The sequence below is a fragment of the Vespula vulgaris genome, chromosome 4, assembly GCF_905475345.1.
Source record: "Vespula vulgaris chromosome 4, iyVesVulg1.1, whole genome shotgun sequence".
In the NCBI taxonomy this organism is placed as follows: domain Eukaryota; kingdom Metazoa; phylum Arthropoda; class Insecta; order Hymenoptera; family Vespidae; genus Vespula; species Vespula vulgaris.
Window position 1 is genome coordinate 3,299,605 of NC_066589.1, and position 19,157 is coordinate 3,318,761.

The 19,157-nt window shown below is 34.0% G+C and overlaps 3 protein-coding genes across 9 annotated transcripts; 1 reads left to right on the plus strand and 2 right to left on the minus strand.

Moving 5' to 3' along the window:
• Nucleotides 1-188: 188 nt before the first annotated feature.
• Nucleotides 189-2,444, minus strand: LOC127063409 (methyl farnesoate epoxidase-like). The gene is made up of 8 exons (XM_050993170.1): nt 2,330-2,444; nt 1,953-2,250; nt 1,706-1,894; nt 1,454-1,640; nt 1,245-1,365; nt 933-1,113; nt 449-708; nt 189-370 (listed from the first exon to the last, which is right to left on the minus strand). Exons 1-8 carry the CDS (start codon nt 2,412-2,414, stop codon nt 189-191), a joined length of 1,503 nt encoding a protein of 500 aa, XP_050849127.1. The 5' UTR covers nt 2,415-2,444.
• A 2,551-nt stretch (nt 2,445-4,995) lies between these two features.
• LOC127063405 (uncharacterized) lies at nt 4,996-14,309 on the plus strand. Of its 4 annotated transcripts, none has more exons than XM_050993156.1 (6): nt 4,996-6,818; nt 10,354-12,246; nt 12,328-12,669; nt 12,774-13,001; nt 13,101-13,577; nt 13,740-14,309. In XM_050993156.1, the coding sequence occupies exons 1-6, from the start codon at nt 6,807-6,809 to the stop codon at nt 13,758-13,760; spliced, it is 2,973 nt and encodes a 990-aa protein (XP_050849113.1). In that variant the 5' UTR covers nt 4,996-6,806; the 3' UTR covers nt 13,761-14,309. The 4 variants fall into 4 exon arrangements, with proteins under 4 accessions (XP_050849113.1, XP_050849114.1, XP_050849115.1 ...); XM_050993157.1 differs by lacking the exon at nt 4,996-6,818 and adding an exon at nt 8,190-8,983; XM_050993158.1 differs by lacking the exon at nt 4,996-6,818 and adding an exon at nt 8,190-8,527.
• A 1,029-nt stretch (nt 14,310-15,338) lies between these two features.
• LOC127063407 (uncharacterized) lies at nt 15,339-18,676 on the minus strand. 4 transcript variants are annotated; one of them, XM_050993161.1, is made up of 10 exons: nt 18,257-18,676; nt 17,912-18,182; nt 17,672-17,835; nt 17,196-17,349; nt 16,915-17,088; nt 16,730-16,831; nt 16,421-16,646; nt 15,984-16,309; nt 15,692-15,883; nt 15,339-15,572 (listed from the first exon to the last, which is right to left on the minus strand). In XM_050993161.1, exons 1-10 carry the CDS (start codon nt 18,323-18,325, stop codon nt 15,409-15,411), a joined length of 1,842 nt encoding a protein of 613 aa, XP_050849118.1. In that variant the 5' UTR covers nt 18,326-18,676; the 3' UTR covers nt 15,339-15,408. The 4 variants fall into 4 exon arrangements, with proteins under 4 accessions (XP_050849118.1, XP_050849120.1, XP_050849119.1 ...); XM_050993163.1 differs by having other exon boundaries at nt 15,692-15,835; nt 16,915-17,097; XM_050993162.1 differs by having other exon boundaries at nt 15,692-15,847; nt 16,915-17,097.
• Nucleotides 18,677-19,157: the final 481 nt, after the last annotated feature.

The window sequence follows — 19,157 nt, forward strand, 5'->3', positions numbered from 1 at the left end:
TCGACTGATAGATATGAATAGATAATGATTTTTAGCAAAGATTTAACGAACTATAAACGTATACGCCCTGTTATGAATCAGTCTTTTTATTTAAAATCGTTTTCTTCCTTTGCTATTTTTAGTTGTCTTACATAGCACATTACATTTAAACTTTCTTATAGTTTCTTTTCATTAGTCTTTCATGATTATTATATTCGTTTCGTAATTAGGAGATTTATTGGTGGTGGTGAGATAGTAAAGCCATCGATACCTAATAAATTTGGTTCCGGATATCCTGGTGCTATGGCGAAATGGAATCTTTGCAGCATGCAAGCGATTATCAAGAAGAGAAAATTTTTCGCCAGAATCTCACCTGGACATCTTCTGTGACCTGCAAAAAAGAATTAGAATATAGAGTGGAAATATAATAGGAGATAAATTTATAAATAACATTCCTATTACGAAATACCTAATCCAAATGACATTAGCCAAGGATCGTCGTAATATTCTCCTTTTTCGTTGATGAATCTTTCAGGACGAAACGTTTTGGGATCGCCCCAGTGATTCTCATCCATATGAACGCTCATTAAATTCGCTAACAAAATGGAATTCTTTTTTATATTGTATCCTAACAAACTTGTATCGTTCATAGCTCGATGAGGCACTGAAGTTGCTGCTACGTTCCCCATTCTCGCTACTTCCGCCAGAGTTGCTTGTAGATATGGAAGTCTGAGAGACATTAATGAAAACAATAACTCATAATTATGGATGTATCGCCTAGATTTCTATTATGTTCTAGATCACTTAGTTCTCTTGATTATTATTCATCGAATACATTGATATAATAATGATAGACCATCCTATTTCTCTCTCTTTGAATAAGATTATTGTAATTTTATTTGCTCTTATGTTAAACTCAAGTACGAGGATTTAAATAGAAAATAATCAAATACCGGTTTTTATGTACGAGACGAGGTGAAATATCCTTGCCGAGAACTTCATCCAATTCATCATGTATCTTTTTTTGTATATATTGATTTACGGAAAGATATGCGAACACGAAACCAGTGGTACTGGTGGTCGTCTCGATTGAGGCAATGAAAAGATCTCTGATAAGTGCGATTAAATTTTCATCTATAAACAATTAATATCGTTTTTATAGTATAATATAATTGTACATGATAATTAAATTGTAAATGTTAAAGTATTAATAGGGATATATATTGAGTTTAATACCACATTTTAATAACAAATAACGCTTTTACCGTTGAATTCCGATGATGAAGATAAATTGGAGCATCGTGTTTGCATCTCTTTTAGATAAATGTCGATTAAGTTCGTTGGTTCATTCTGCATTTCAGTCTCTTTGTGTTCCATTATTATTTTCTACGATAAAAAAATTTTTTATGTATGTATCTACTCTACGAATTAATTTATAAAATTATAGATATTACAAGATCTTTTATTGTATTACTTTGAAGTATAGCCACAGTCGATTTTGCCGCTCTTGCAACTGTGTATATCCCGTTAAACGCGGTAAAATATATCTGAGAAAAGGCAGTTGATTTATTATACCACCGATCGTAGTGGAACGTTTTGCATTTTCGTTTGATATCGCAATAGCTTCCATCAATTTGGGATCTTTTTGATCCAATTGAAATCTAAAGAATATACAATGAGGAAAGTCTAATAAAATGTAGGTATTTGTTTAAAATTAAATTCTTACTTCGATCCTGTAACAAGAAACCAAAAGCTGGCTATAACGGCGATCGAAACGAGATCGTATATATTTGTTATTGGTCCTTTTTCTGCTAATTCTTCGATTATTTTTAACAAAGTGACAGTATCCTCCAGTATCATATCTTCCATGTTTGTTTTATCGAAACCAAGACGTTTCAAGGTTTTTATTGTAAATCTATATTAATTGCAGAGATTTACAAGTTAATGAAACATTGTTTTAAAATAAATATTACCTTCTATGCTCTGACCAACGTTTTCCATCCGTAAAGATTAATCCTCTGGGTTCACCTCCGGTTCTCAATTGAATTTCTAAGTTATTTGGTCTGCCATCAAATTCTGCTCGACTGAGCATCTCGATGACAGCTTCCCGTCCAGAAATAATTATAAACGTATAACCGAATCCAAGTCGTAAATGCACTATCGGTCCGTACATTTTTGCCAAATAACACCAAACATGAGCTTGGAATTTAGTTTTCTTCATTAAACGTTTAATGTCCAATATATTTCCGATTATTGGTAATCCTGGTGGACCTAAGAGATTTAATTATTTTAGTTACGTTTATTCTATGATTCATTTCTTGGATAACATATTTATTTTTTGTAGAATTACCTGGTGGAGAATTTCCTGACTGCTTTTGGTCAATTATTATCTTGACGAACAATGTTATTACCAAACAAATAATCAAGAACCACATTTTTAACGATTTCACACTTCGGATTTTATTATTTTTTCCAGTATGGAGTTATTAATCTAAAAATTATTCGCACAGAAAAAATATATATTTCACATTCATGGCATTTCTCGTAGCGACACGGTTTAAACTAAAGGCTGGCAAAGAAAGATGTGGACGAAAAATGTATCCTTTCACCAGTAGATTGGGTAAGAGTCTGTCCGGCTCATTGCGTATCATAACTTTCTTCCGTGCACTTTCCACTTACGTATAAACCGTTGCGGACATTCTGTTAACGTTTATTCAGTTACACAAAATAACATGTCCTTATCAATTCAATCAATTTACAATACTTACTTGAAGGAAAATATAATTTTATTTTAACTTTTCTGGTTATTTGCGTTAGTAGATAGAAGCAATACGTGATTCTAATTCAGTTGAAGAAAATTAATCGACGGTATGAAGATTAAAGATACAATTTAGATACTGTTAGTGTTGATATTAAAATATCTTTTCCGAATTCGTTAAATTATCTTTTCCAAATCATCAGATTGCAAAGCAATTGCAGTCAATATTTTTTTTTATATACATGAAAGTCTAATTTAAAAATCATATTAAATCGAAGACAGGATTAGAATCTGGTGGCATAAAAATGCAGGATAGGTTTATTGTTAACTGAAAGAATTACAGAATAGAAGACTGACTCGAAAAATTCAAAAAGAAGACTAGCAATTAAAATCAGTCTTATAACATATTCGCTGAAAGCCACGGAGTCCGATATAATTGAAAAATCTAAGCACAACGTCGAATTTGAAAAGATCATGTCTCTTTCGTTGTAATGATTTTAAAAACATCTATAAGCTTATTTGATTTACTTGACAATTTTATATTTCATATTGATTTTCAATATGCTATCGATATTGCTTATTGTGGTTGCTTATCAGCTGTTTCGGTGATGTAAGTGGTGAAGGAAGAATCGTCGAGATTAAAATGGATGGTGATATTGGTACTATTATGGGATTTATTTTCTATAAAATTGGATTAAAATTATATTAAATATCAAATTTAATTTTATTTAATCTGTGTTTCTAATATTTTAGTATTAATAGTTAGAAGTTTTATTGTAATAATATAATAAAAACAAATATCCGATGGCAAGATATTGATGGGTAATAATTTATTGTGATTAAACTTTTCAAATTCAATTATGTTTTTAAAATCAACATATATTGTATTATATATTGTATTATATATTGAAATTATTTTTTGAAATAATATTTCAATTTAATTTAGTAGTAGATTCACTGCAAGTATAAGTTGTACGCAAAACACATAATTTTCTTATAGGATCGAAAATTGTCTGATTTGGACATTTTAATATTTTCTTTAGATATCCTTTTGCACTCCAGTAACACAAGTAATATTTTTGACAAGTTGGATCGTCGATAGGGAATCGACCTGAAGTTAAACACTTATATGGATTGGTTGTCGTCTTTGGAAGCATATCGCAAGCATATTCTGTTGGCAATACACATGTTTTTGTAATAGGATAGAATACTGTGTCATCAGGACATTTGAATATGATAGGTAGATCCTCAAAACACTCGTAGTAGTATTGACAACTGATATCATTTAAAGGCAATCTTTCAGATCCACTACACACAATTGGCCCAGTTTCAGCTTTCACTGATTCAAATATCAGAAGATTTAGCAAAAAAGTTTTAAAAATAATGAGAAACGTATTATTTATTTCCATTTGTATTTCTAGTTATTACGATCGTTGCAGCTCAATGTGGAAAATACTACACTGATTTCATTCCTTTCGGTTTATATATCGCATATTTTATTTGCTCTATCACTTATCTTGATTTATTTCGATTTCGTGTTATTTGATCATTGGTACATTGCTAACAAAGTAGATTGAATTCTAAGAGAAAGAAGAGATAACGACCATGGGCGAAATTTGTCGTCATAAAAAAGAAAGTCTCGTTGTTAGACAACTAGATTTAATCCGTGCTTTAGTTAAAAACTACGATGAGACGACTTTCGATCACGTACCTGTGCCACCGACGATCAATTACTATTATAATTTCGCAAGTTCTGTTTCTTTCTTCATGTGGTGAAATATTTATGACGATGCATGTTATTTAAATAGGTATGATTGAGGTCGCATAGATAATGCGTCTTTGAGATGCTTGAAAATATCGAGTAATACATATCTAAACGAAATATTTTTTTAAGAATACTACCGAAGATATGAATGAACACGAAGATATCACAATTAAAAGGGGAGATTCATTCACTGATATTTTTAAGAATAATTAATTTGAAAATTAAAATGTACGTTACTCATCGACTTTTCGTATCCAAACGTGTTCTATCGAATAGAAGAAAGTATACATATATGTATGTATAATATATAAAAAATATAAAAAATGTTCGCATTTATATCATATGTTTTTGCTTATTATATATAAAATGTGTACATTTATATACAAATATGTATTTGTAATAGAAGATGACATCTGTTACTAAGAAATATTCTGTTTGGATAGTAGAACGTACGAATGTCACGCTGTTCTGATAATGAACTTTATTTATTCCGTTCAGATACGGAAAGTTTTACTATTTTTTTCAAAAGTAAGAAAAAAAAAAGAAATTGTTAAAAGAAAATATAAACAACATTGTAAATAAGATAATAGTATCGTTGTAAACGTTTGAAAAGATACAAAACTCATTATAAGTCCTTGAATCTTCTTAGCTTGTGTCTCGTGACATCGAGACTCTTCAAGGATCCTAGTAACCCATTTAGTCGGGTGCACAAACACGACGTGATCGCGGAAAGATTCTCGTATATGCAGACTCGATCGACAAACAACGCGGAGTCTGGAACGTGCCAATGTTACGCGCGTAGAGCATTAAACCCGGTTAGACTTTCTCGTCGCTTTCTGGCGATTTTGTATTCCGCGGATTCACCCTCGATTTCCCCCTCGTACGTAAAGTTGCGTTAAGTCTCAGCTTTCTGGATCGTCGTACGTTTCACCGACGACGAAGACGAATGATGGTAATTCGAAGATTTCAAGGCTCTTGTTCGAGGAAGAGGAACTTCGTTGATGTAATTAAAGATGTCTCAAGAATAGAAATTATTTGTATACTTTCGATAGATTTTCATTAAATGCGTAGACGTAAGAGGCTTTTAATTCATGTAACTCGTAACTATTTGTTTAGTTATTATTTCTAGTTATCTCTTTTATTTTTCTTTAGCAGAAGTATATATCGACCACGTTACGATTTAAACAGTTAAAATTTATATTCTATGGGTTGTCGAAAATATTCAGATTTACGGTTACACGAGCATTGTATTAAAAAAGGACACTATTTCAAAAGCGAAAGTTATCAGCCAGTAAATCTTTTTTGAGCAGGTCAAACGTCCTTAAACTGTGATTTTTCGTAGAAGCCTTCCGACGATTATTCTTACGTCGAATTATTCTACTAAGAGGTCACAAAAATGCACGTGTATATTTTGTACGAATTTCTTTCTTTTTTAATATTATACTGACAAATGCAATAAATGTTAAGATTTATTTTTTAAATTTACTCGGAAAATATAATGTGTTTTCTATTTTTCCACTGAATTGTATTATCTTCATATTGCTGAAATCTACTAAGAAAATTTTGTTTTCAAAATATTCGAAGCGTTACTCAGAAATATTTCTTAGAGAACAGGTAAAATCTTTTCTCGGTTTTTACTCGGTATTTTAGCAAGGGTTCAGCAGGTAAAGATGTCAGGTATAAAACCATTGGAAAAGCTATTGATTATGCTAGCAAGAATGGTATCTGTAGGTGGTCGATGACGAGATGAAACGTTGCTGATACGAAGGTTAGAAAAGAAGAATAAGAGGGAGGCAAAGATGAGAGGAATGAGGGGAGAAGAGCGAACGTATATAAGTCACTCGTACATAAGAGACTCCAATGGACTCTCTCTTTGACCCTGGTCAAGTGCACACCTTTCTTCTCTCTTTTTCCCATTCGCCTCCCTCTCCAAAGTGTTCCTCAGTCAGTCGTCCTCCTCCATGGTGCTCTTCCATCCGTAGTAGTCCTTCTTTTCCTGTCGTTTCTCCGCTCTCGTTGTAGCGTCACTCGTATCTCGTCTCGCGTCGATACTCGGTACAATGTGTTGAATACTTATGATGGGACTCTGACTCACTTTTTATACAAAGAACCGTATATTCTTATTCATTTTCACTTTTTTCTTTTGCTTCTTCGTCGCGAGTTAAAGAATAATTCTTCGAAGAAGAAATATCTTCTTTCGTCATTTCGTTTTTCGTTGAGGTGTGATATGCTGAGAAGAAGAAGGTCCTGAGAGGTAGAAGGAGAGAGAGAGAGAGAGAGAGAGAGAGAGAGAGAGAGAGAGAGATGGACATTCGCGTGAGTGTTTTTTGTTTTGTTTTCAATTATTTCAAATCTTTTTGTTATATGTTCAGAATGTTTTTATGAATTGAAATAGATTTTATCTGACGTATTCAATAGGTATCGAGATAAGAACAATTAATATTTCAATTTAAATTAAATTCATCGATAGCAAAACATTTTCTCCAGTCGGAAGTATAAAGAAGATAACAAGTTTCTTCCTTTTTTTTTTTCTTTTAGAAAGGAATTCTCTTTTGCTAAGGACCGAAATGTGTCATTTTTCGTTTGCACAACTCATCCAACTCTGTTATCGATGGGCAAATAAAATTTCCAAACATAGGAACATGTTTAATAACGCCGTTAAAATATTTGCCGGATATCCATCTTTTTACTTTGGTTTCATATATTTTTTGAATATAAAGCTCAAATATATGCACAATAAAAGAATTATAACGTAATCACTGTTTCGATTATGTTTTGGTACACTGCTTTCTCTTTATTCTCAATCATTGCAACCATTAGAGTTTAATACTTTGCCAATTTGTCGAAATAAATAATTCCTTCTCTTGATAATTATATTCATTATCTTTCTCTGAAATACAAGCAACAGTTTTCAAGAAGGAAACACGAAGAGTACACGCGCTTCGTTACATTTTCATACGTTTCACCAAGCCTTGCGGCCTGTCATTAGACTCGATAAACTAGTGGAGATCATCGTAGTTAAAACGATTTTCGTTTTTCTCGAAGCAAGGAGATGACATGTGCCGTTTCACTCACCGACATACGTCGAAATAGAGCATCGAGCGAGGAAAAAGATAATAGTTAACTCTCCCCTCGCGCTCTCATCTGTACTTGCTTGTAATTGTCTTCTTTAGTTCGCGTCATTTCGTTAAAGAACCGTTAGACCGTTCTTGTCTTTTCTATAGAGATCTGATTTTCACTCACGGCTTCCCACGTTACTCGCGCGATGAAATTTCGGATCTTCATCGTAATTATTGTACTCGCAAGATAGTTCACTTTTATATTTCGATTTAGAAGAGCGTTCAAGATAAAAAGAGAATACTTTCATTAAATACCTTTATTAATATACGAAGTACGAGAAAAGTGTTCGGTTCGTTAGTTTCATTGCAACTTATAGATTATTAATGTAAAATTGTTCTTCGACTACGGTCATTAAAGTATCAACGCCAAGGATAAATTTATGAGTTTTTAGATACGCAGTATTAACGTTTTATGATATAGATTATCGAGAGAAGCGATAAAGTCTTCCAAATGAGATAGTAATTTCGTTCGAGAACATCGACTAACGTCCTTTAACAAGAAAATTACTTGTAAAATAATAGTTTAAGAAATAGTTTTGAAACGAAACGAAGAAAAAGATATAATAAATAATATATTATTTAATAAGATAAGAAACGTAAATGGTTATGTTAACGATATCATAGTTATTATCAGCGGTATTTCTCGATTAACGTCGGTCGAACCGCACAAGACTTTCATGTTTGGCGCGCAACGATGAGAGATACACGTGGTCACACGTATACACACACGCAAGGTCGCGCGTCACACAGATTACATACACTCACGTTACATCGTCTTTTCTCCCCGTAGGTCGACTCTCATAATCCCCACAGTCCACTTACCTACATTGTCGACTCGCGCGCACGTCTACACAAACACAAATACAAAACTTCTTGGCCTCCGTGAATATCACGAGCTTCTCTCCGGTGAGATCTCCAAGTGTTTCGCGATACTCGATCACGATTTCATCCTCGATTGAAATAAGATTTTTTCATTTAACTTCTTCATGACAACTTGTTTCTTGAATTCGTTGATGTCGAACATTCGAATTGTCGTGCACTTTCATCTTTCTCGAATGAAATCTACAAAACGATAAAATGTAATTCGTCTTTTCTTCAATTTATTTTTTTTCCGATTAAGTTCAAAAAGCAATTAAGAATATTAAATTAGAAGTCACAAAAGTGTTCGTTTCATTTCATTCAAGAACGTAGAAGTTTTCATTGAATTGTTCGAGCTGTTCATTTAAATCAGATATTCGACGTCCGAAGAAAAAAACAGATGAGGAAGGAACAAGTTGGGTCAAGCGGAACGAATCAGTGAAATCTTGTACTTAGCACATTGAAATCGCGATACCATAACGTGCGATTCTCTTTTAAGCCATTGTAAGTTGAAATTGCTTTTAAAACGATAAAAAAAGGAAAAGGGAATAAAGCCGTTCCTATCCAAATTTGCATTTGCATTGTGTAAACGTATAAGCGGTGTCCCTACGAGGGAAGGCGCAGTTATCGTACATACATACAATCAGATCTAATCCTCATTTATCTGTTTCCTTCACTTTCCTATGTCGCTTCCGGTTTGTACGACTCAAAAGCCTTAGCTGTGTGTCAAAGTGCGCGCGCGCGCACGACTACTCTCGTTCTCTCTCGCACGGAGCGTGTGTGAGCTCTCTTGGCACGTAAATGGCACGTGAAGCTCGCCAAGAGAGCCATTCAATCTGCGTTGTGTGAGAAAGTTTCCAAGCCCCGGCCACGAATCGACTCGTTCTCGATTTACACATCGAACACATATACATACACATGCATACATACATTCATACGTAGCAGAGAGATTCGTTTTCCTCGTAGCCTTTGCTGCGAGATCATTCGTGCACGTACTTCTTTTCCGCGCGAATAGAAGCGGAGGAAGTAGTGTGCGAATAGGCGAAAGGATGGGAATTGGGGATCTCAGGAAGTACATCTTGGTTTTCAGATTTAATTTATTTATTTATGTATGAGATATGAATGCAAGTAAGAGAAAAGTATGCGATGATACTGGATAAAGATATAATACATTGACTTAAAGTAGAAAGTATAGAAATAATTAATCATATTAAGATAAATGTATAGGTATACGTTAATGCAATATTAAATCATTTGTATGATGTGTCACATGTTTAGTCTGAAGCAATTATGAACGCTCGTTGTATGAAAGGATCCTAAAAATGAAATAATATCCGAGGAATTGTTTGAAAGAGTTATTCTTTTAAAACATTGATTGTATTTTGCAAAATTATAATTATCGATTTGTAAAAGATGTATTTGTGAGTAGGAAGAGTTGTCTAGTTCCGCGTACGGCACACATGTTCTACGAAGGTTCGAAATGATTCTCACGGAATGACCCACTTATGGCTACTATACTCGTATACTACGTTGTGCCATTGACTGCTACGAGATATACTCATACATAATTTTTTAACGTGTAAACGTACGAACGAACTTTCATAAATTTCAAGAGAACCAAGTGTTGTGCGAAATACATCGTGTATATATATTGAATCGTATTACTTTATCTTGCATAGTAACGCAGGCCATTTTCGCAATCATGTTGTAAGCGTTACATCGTAGAATGAGATCCACTTTTGAGATATAGGAAGATCGATGCGTTTCAAATTGCAAAATGCATACAAGAGATTCTCATGCAGGTGTCACGTATTTTATAAGCATACAGTAGGAATAAGGACGCTTAAAATTTTATTTGAACGCTTTCTTTCTAGGCCCCGATGTTCTTAGTATTGTTGACATGTGTCGTTGGTACACTTTCATTGGCGGGCAATGATCGAGGCGTTCCAAATTCGGTACAACGAAACCAAAGATACGCCTTGAGCGAATTTCTGATCCCACCGCCGCTACCACAGTTGCCATCACGTGTATTTCCCGGAGGAAGGACTGGACGAACTGCTAATCCACATCCTGCTGAATCTCTTGGTTATTTTTCAAAGTTCATAAGTTGGTTAAATCCGTTTACTAGTGGTACTACCGCGGAAACACCTCTACCTCTACCTCCTGAAACGCTCTATCCGCCAAAGTTTATTCAATCACACGTGCCACCATTACCACCATCGGGACAACCATCTGGACTGCCACTAGCAACGCCTCAAGTTTACAATGTACTACCACCACCTGTCTTTGACAGACCACCATTGCCTCAACCGCCATCTCCTGCAGATATTTACAACAATCTAAATCCACAGGCCAAAAACAAGAATTGTAATCCGTGCAATAAAGTTCCTTGGTTACCCATGAATCATGGAGGAGCTTACCTTCCTCCAAGCAATCAAGATGGACATATCGGAGTCGTAGGTGGAGAATATCTTCCACCGAGTAATCACGGACTCGTTGCTGCGGCATCTCAAGAAGTCAAAATACCAGATTTCTTTTACGCACCACCTTTACAAAACGGAGAAATTCCACCGATCGGACCTCTACCGAATCCACATTTGTATCCAGGTCCCATGCCTCCTCTGTTCAAAGCAGAAATATTTGATTATCCTTCACAATCGAATTATCCTACTAAAGGAAATTTACTACATCACGAGGTACCCATATCGACTGTTATTGAAACAAGTCCATCGTTACCTTTGGGAACATCGAACGATCAAACGAACAACTCCGGTGATAGAAATTTAGGAATTCCTCAAGAAGGACAAACTATTTTCGAAAGTCATCAAGTATCTGGTTCAAGATTAAGTCATAATGAATTTGGTAATCAAGGATACGGTGGAGTTCAAATAGACTCTTTTTCTAGTGCTTCTCATGAGAATCAACAAGGATCCGTGGTTCACCCAAATTTTAATAAAGAAAATGATGCAACGTCGATTAAACAAAATTTCGATGAATCCAAGATAAACCAGTTTACAGAACCCAATACATCCGGTAATTTCGAGCATACAAGTTTCGGGAACAATCAACAATTCGTTGATTCTTCTGGATTGGATTTTCAAAGAACCGATCAGACTGTTCTCCCATCTGTAATAGGAAATGATCATTATGCATTTGGAAATGCAGGATCGGGACAGCAAACATATAATGGTGATATATCATCTAGTATCGGTACAGTGAAAGATTCCCATGCGTCAGGTACTAATGTAGAAAATCCAATATATTTCGAAGAATCGCCATTGACGGATTTAACGAAGACGAGTGAAAGTCGTACGGATTCGCCCTCGATATCATCCTCTCCTGCTACCTTCATTGATCTTGATGGAGAACAAAAATCTAAGGCAACCTTGGATTATGAATCGAGATCGAATTCTTTCCAAGTACAACAAGAAATTAATCGATTAGGATCATTGGGTGGTAGTAACGATAGTTTTTTGAATTATTCAACAGAAAGTAATGTGATCAAAGACTTGTTCGGAATTGATAAAATTAATGAGCAAACATGGAGAAATACTAAATCGACTACTTTGACTGCGGGAGGTTTGCAGAATTTTGATACTTTATTCGTAGCGCCACAAGGACAATTAACTGATTCTTGGTCAGTCGTTTTGTCGACGACCATGAGGACGACGCAAGATGAAACTTTATTAGATAATTTAGGAAAAAACAAAGAGACAAATAGGGAAGATCATAGTTTACAACAGTATGGAGGAAAGAGAAATAAACAGGTACAATGAAAAAGTCGATAATTTGTTGTTAATACAGATATTGAATTTAATAAATTAATGTAATTTTTAATTTTGTTTTAGGTACAGGTAATAATTCCATACACGTCTCAATATACTCCGTTACCTTTCCATTCATCCTATGACGATAAAGATAATGTGAAAGTAAATCAACAACGGACAGTATCTTTCGTGGACGTATCGAATCGTGATAATTATGTCAGTCAAGAGTCTAGAAGCGAGAGTAAGGTGATAAGTCTTCCAGAAACGGTGACAGTTTCTAGCAATTTGAATATTTTGGATGATCATACGACGAAAGTTGCGACGACGACAACTGAAGCTGTCTTTAATATTAGTACGAAGAAGGTTAACAATTCGATAGACGTTCATAGATTACAAAAGAATATCGATAATTGGACGATACAGGTATGTACATATTGTGTTACATCTATGGAAATGAAAACATTAAGAAATTAAATTAATTTTTTTTGTAAATATTTAAATCAAAACTTGTTTGGATTTATAATTAGGAATATTCTCGAGGAACTACTTTTAGCACGATCTTACCCAGTTCCCGTCCTTATCTGCAACCATCGAAAAAAATACCTAATGAATATTTCACGACAACGGAATCTGGCGTACATGTGGACGATTTGAACGATCATGAAGGAAATGTAAGATCTTTTGCATTAGCTGGATTCAGTTTTAACGATATTGAGGATGAGGGACCTAATTCATTCGAGGAATCTAGGATACAGGTGATATTATTGATTTACTATTACTATGAAAAATAAAGGAGAGAAATTAAAGCAATTATATTGTGAACGATCAACCGAGAGAATGTTTCTTTTTTTTAGGCTGTACACGTTGAGAATCCAACAAGTAAAGCGGAATTTAATACGTCGAATGTAAACGAAAATAAGTCGAACGCGACCACGAAGAAACAAGAAAGTTCTTGGAAAAGTTTTCCAGTGTCGATTTCGACGGTCGATAAGGAACGAGTCTATGTCGTGACTCCTCAGACAACTACGACTGTTGCAACCGAGCGTCGCGAGGAGGAAAATAAATCGAGCACGAAGAGCACGAAGAAAGGGAGCGTAGTCTATTCGAAGAGTATCAAGAATAAGCAGGACGAGTTCGAGAAGATAGAGAGAGCTTATCAAGTCCTACCACAGGCTGTAAATAATTTAGCTGTGGCTTCTACGGGTCCGGAAACCCTTCCTTTATGGGGAATAATGGAACACGAAGAGTTTGCCTCGTTAGGCCAAAACGAAGACGAGAACAATGACGATGAGTCAATAGTGGCGCCTATCCTCTACGCCGGACATTCCAAGGTACTTTTTTTGTTTGTATTATTTGCTTTTACTACGATTTTTTGATTCCCTTAAAGTTAATTTTATGCTTGATTCAATATATATATATATATATATATATATATATATAATAATTATTATTATTCTTATAACAATTAGCTTATTCTTTTTTTCTTATTTTAGGTTTCACGGGCTAGGCGATGACTAGATAAAAGACTTTCGATTGTATAAAGACTTTCCGTGTTCTTGTTTTGTCGCTGATATAACTTCGTATAGCGCATAGATAAGTAATGTTTGCGATCGCCGAGAAGCGATTTTAATTATCAAGATTTTCCGTTTAATGCGAAGAGAAAGAAGTCGGTCAGGCGTCAACTCAAGAAAAATGGACAAATCACAATTTCTCATGTGCGAGATATTTAATTAAAGGGACATCGATAACTAATTAATTTAAAAAGTAGTGTTAAACGAATGCGTGACTGATAGTGATTGATGATATGAGGATACCAAACACGTTGTGTTTTGTTATTTTCTATCAGCTTATCTGGTAATATGCATTAGTTATTTATCTTCCATATGTATAAAATATCCAACGCCAGGACTTGCGAAAATAACAGTAGGGTTTTTTTATTTCTATGTTCAATATTTATTCATCACACTACATCAGATTTCTTTCATTCGTTTGTCGGTTAGAGATTTTTTTCTCAGGGTCATTGAATTTTCATCCAATAAAGTCATTTAGGATTTTCATCATTATATTATATTTTTTTTTGTGTAATCCTATTCGTATATATTCTCCAAGGCTGTATTTATTTAATATTTAGAAAATAAGAAAAACAAAGAAGAAAGGATGTTCTATATTCAACAAAAAACCTCGAAACTCGATTGATTCTTCACTATTCACCTTAAGCCAACTGTTTTCTACTCGCGATGTGACTCGATTTTCAAAACGATTGCGTTTTACTTCGGAAAGTCACTTTCGCCGATTTCGAAAATCTGGATGCTAGCCAAAAGGTGATTCAGGTGATTGCAACTAAATATATCAGCCGTGCGTGCGGCACATAAATGCATATCATGAAATTGACTTGACATCGGCTTTTCTGAATCGTATGGTGAAAGGAGAAAATACTGTATCCGGACATATTTGGAACGCATGAACGTATGTCTGTGCGTGATTTTACTGCCGTATTGGAAAATTTAGAAGCTACTTGCTAGGTCAGTATGAAGATTTATTTTAAATGGCAAATTATTAAAGATTCATTACTAACTATATGTTATAATTCAGTTTAATTGCACAATGAACGATTATTCCAGAATCACTTATAATTCTAAAAAAAGAACTTTCACATTTGACTGACTCCTTCACGTTCATTAGAGTTTCGAGAAAATCTTTAAAGTAGAATGAAAAAGTATTTACTTGGATGTAAAAAGTTTCGTTTTTATTTTAAATTTATATGATCTTGTTTAAATACAAGGAACATTTTATACATTTCCACGATGTTTCAACCTCTGTTTTTTGATTCCGATAGAAAAATCACACGTTTGCCGTCTTGCTTTGTATTGTGAGAACTCGTTCCGAATAGACGTGGGAAAAACTATCTATTGTTTGTACATGGCATCTCATTTCTTCATTTTTTGCTCGTAATTAGATCTATTTCTTTAGTAAAAGGGGATAGAACAAGGACACGACCTTAATTAAGGTCATTCCAACATCGTCTTTTATTTCCTCGTTGAAAAACGTAAAAGAGCTTGAGAAAATCGCCAAAACAATATCCCGATATTAAATTAAAATTTACATTAATTTATTTACAATGAATATGATCAAATGTACATTAGAAACGATTGGATTAAATTTCTAAGTATTTTGCTCAATGAGATCCTGTTGCTTTTGTTTCAATCGCAGTTTTGTTCTTCGCAAGACGATCAGCTCCGTCAGCCATAGAGTGACGGTCAAGGCCGTCATACTATTAATTATGACGATGCAGGGCGTGTAACTTCCTATTGCGTCTCTAATTACACCTACGGTACAAATAATTCGTCACTTTTTTACGCTTTCTACTTAATCATAACGGCAAAAATTAAACTATTTTCCCGAGAAAATTGAATACAAAGAGATTCAACGATATTTTAAACTATACCTAAACATGGTCCAGCACTTATCATGATGAATCCATTTACCATCATCTGTATCGCAGAAGCATATGGTAGTCGGCTAATCGGTACATAGCTTGGTATGATCAATGACATATAAACTGATCTAATCCCTTTGGCAATTCCTAAACCTACAGCAACAACTATCACTTGTTTAAATGAATGGGTAAATATTAAACCTGCGTTATAATAAAAAAATATGAATAACCAAAATTTTGAAAGGTGTATTACGTGAATAATAAGATCATTTGTGATATCATATTATTAAAAATATTGTACCTGTTCTGCTAATAATAAGAAAGATCAAACTGATAGTATACATTGGTCTCGGTGTTAGATGAAGCCATTCTCCAAGATATGGAGCAACACTTCGGAAAATTAGATCAACCGAGGCAATGACGCTCATTGTAATTGCAATTTCATCTGTCAATAAACCTCGGTCACCCAGAATGAAGGGAGTCAATAAAGAAAAATTAATTTCCGCGAAAATGGCAATTGACATGCCTAACATTATATTGACATATATAGGATCTCGTAGAAGATCGAGATCGTAAAAGGCCACCACCCATCGTAGAATTCGCACGAATCTCGATTTCTTTTCTTGTCTGTTGACATATCATTGTTACGTTATAAACTACAATATATAGTAATGGCGTTAAAAAAGTTTGCTATAAGATAAATAAAACTTTTGGGTTTTTTATTCACATTTGACTTACTTTTCACAGATATCATCGTTTTGATTCTCCACATTTGAATCATTTATCATTATCTCGTTATTGTTTCGTAGAATGTGATTATCTCCCGGCATACTTTGACAACTTTTTGCTTTCGATATTTTATTTGTGCTACTGAAACTAAAATTCTTTCGTAGAGGTTGGTAAGCTGGCTCCTCATCGAAAATTTTTAGACTACTGTCGAGATTGATAGTGTTTATGCTTTTAGCTGAAATAAAATAGTAAAGATTATAAATAATTGTATTATAGATTGTTGTGTAGGATTTTAGATTAAGAAGTAATGAAATTTACCTGAATTCCACCAGCGATAATCTTGCTTGGAACGTGTTTGATTACTTGATTCGTAATTATTAATCCATGCCCAACCATCGAGACTCATCTCTTGCGAAATGGCTAAAAGAAAAAAATAATGTAATCATATTATTCTGGAATGGTCAAATTGAACAAAATGAGTAAATAATATTTGGTTTACAAACTTCTCGCCGTCTCTGAAAGTTGCAGTGATAATGGAGTTTCGAAACCATAGATGCTAACACCTTCGACATCATGATTAATACTTGATACAGTTAGTCTTCTATGTTTCTGTTGTTCTTCCATTAGCGGCGCGTCATGAAAAATATCTTCGTCTTCCGAAACTTCCTTTGGCGTATCTAACATCACTAAAGAGCAAAATTTAAATGATCAAATCATGTTCATTGCAATTAGAATATTTTTTATCGATTGTTTCCATTAAAAATGAAAGCAAATGAATAATTACCAATAGACTGTTCTTTTTCTATGTTCTCGATAATCATCTGCTTATCCTGATCTTCAACGTCTGATTGCTTTTTCATGTGCCATTTTATAGGGTGTAACATCAAGGCGCCTATTATCGCATGTAGAGAGTAGGAACCAAATATCAATAGCGTGCCCTATTTTGAAAATATTACTTTATATTTGAATGGAAACACTGCTATCAGTCAAATCAAAAAAATCAAAACTCGTTGTTGTTAGAAAAACTTGCTGTCATGATGTGGAATTTAAGTGCATGATTTCTCATAAATATTAGTTAAGAGTACAGTTTATATCACATTAAATCTTAGATTAATTCAATGACGAGTACAAATAATAATTTCATAACAGTTTATAACAATCAAAATTTCTACGATGTTCTACACTGTTATCTGAAATGCTATTGATGAATAATAGAGATAAAAACGTTCAACAATTGATCGAGATAAAAACCTAAACTACCTGGGACCCGTAATAATTGAGCAAAAAAGTTGTCACGGGTGGCATAAAGATCGAACCTAGTCCCATAATAGTGATGGCCCAGCCGGTTGCACGTCCTCTCTTCGTTGTGAAGTAGGTGTTGAGTGCGAGAGAAAAAGCCGATCCTGAAAGTGTCAGTCCGACAGCTTAAAACACAAATGAGACAAGATTATGAGAAGTATATCTTTGAAGAAGCACAAAGAGAAATAAAGAATTACGTACATGCTATTAAACCGTAAGTGATCATGATGAGAGTAAAGGTTGTTGAGAACGTTGTTAGTATTATACCGATGGAATATAACAGAGAACCAACTATGGCCACTTTTCTATATCCAAAATTTCGTAAAAGTGGACCATTGATTAAACCTAATATCATGCCAAATGCCATGTTGGTGCTAATGATAGTGCTGCTTTGTGTAGCATTGATGTTTAACAATGGAAACAAATCTTTAAATACTAGACCCGAACCTTGTATGATAGGTATCATGGCAACCTAAAAAGAGGCCTTGATAATTCAACATTCTAGCTGAGCTTGGAAGTCAGGATTAAAATATTCATAAAACTTACGCTGTTAAGTGCGTAGGCCATGACGATTACCCAACCATAGCCCCCGTCCGGTGGTACGAGCGTAGTCATTTTTACTAAATTTTCACTATTCGATCTTATTTCAATGAAGTTATCAGATAGAAATAAAAAAATGATCCATCCTCAGTACTATCCTTGTTCTTCACGCACGTGTTTTATGACTTTTCCTTATTCTGACTTTATGACTTTGTTATTCTGATCGAGATTTTTCAAATCTTTTGTCGATTTAATTTTGGTTTCCTTTTTCCTAACTTGTTTCTCTTTTCTTCAGACCTTTCATTTCTTCCGACAACTATTGCGTCGACGTAGAAGAACTTATTTACAATACATGGATCTCGGTTCATGCATCGTTTTGCAACTATATGTAACACGCTTCGCAGCCAAGCGATCAATATTACCAGCTCATTGCTATGAGATAAGTATGAATTTAATCTAATCTCGACACGGAATATGTTCCGTCATTCTCTGTAGATTATCAATAAATGACCTTCAGAAATAATGCCGGACGGTAGATAAATACAATAATAGTTTATAATTAGTGTCTTCAGTGGACATTATGAATGGTAAACTTGTTTTCCTGAATGATGAATCAATGTTTTAAGATAGGAATATTAATGAAGAAAGACTTCTTATTGTGTATATCTTAGTTTATTTCATATTTATATATATACAATTAAATAATCAAAATACTAGAGTATCGATGTTACATTTTATTTTATAATTCTTTTAAATCGTACACGTGACATTCTACCACTATAAGATAACGTATTATATCGTATACTTGAGATAATAACGTATAATAAATATTTGGAAAGTTTTATAATTTGTTTTATAAATTGATGTAGAAAGTGAAATTCGTTTACTGAAGATAAATATTAATTAA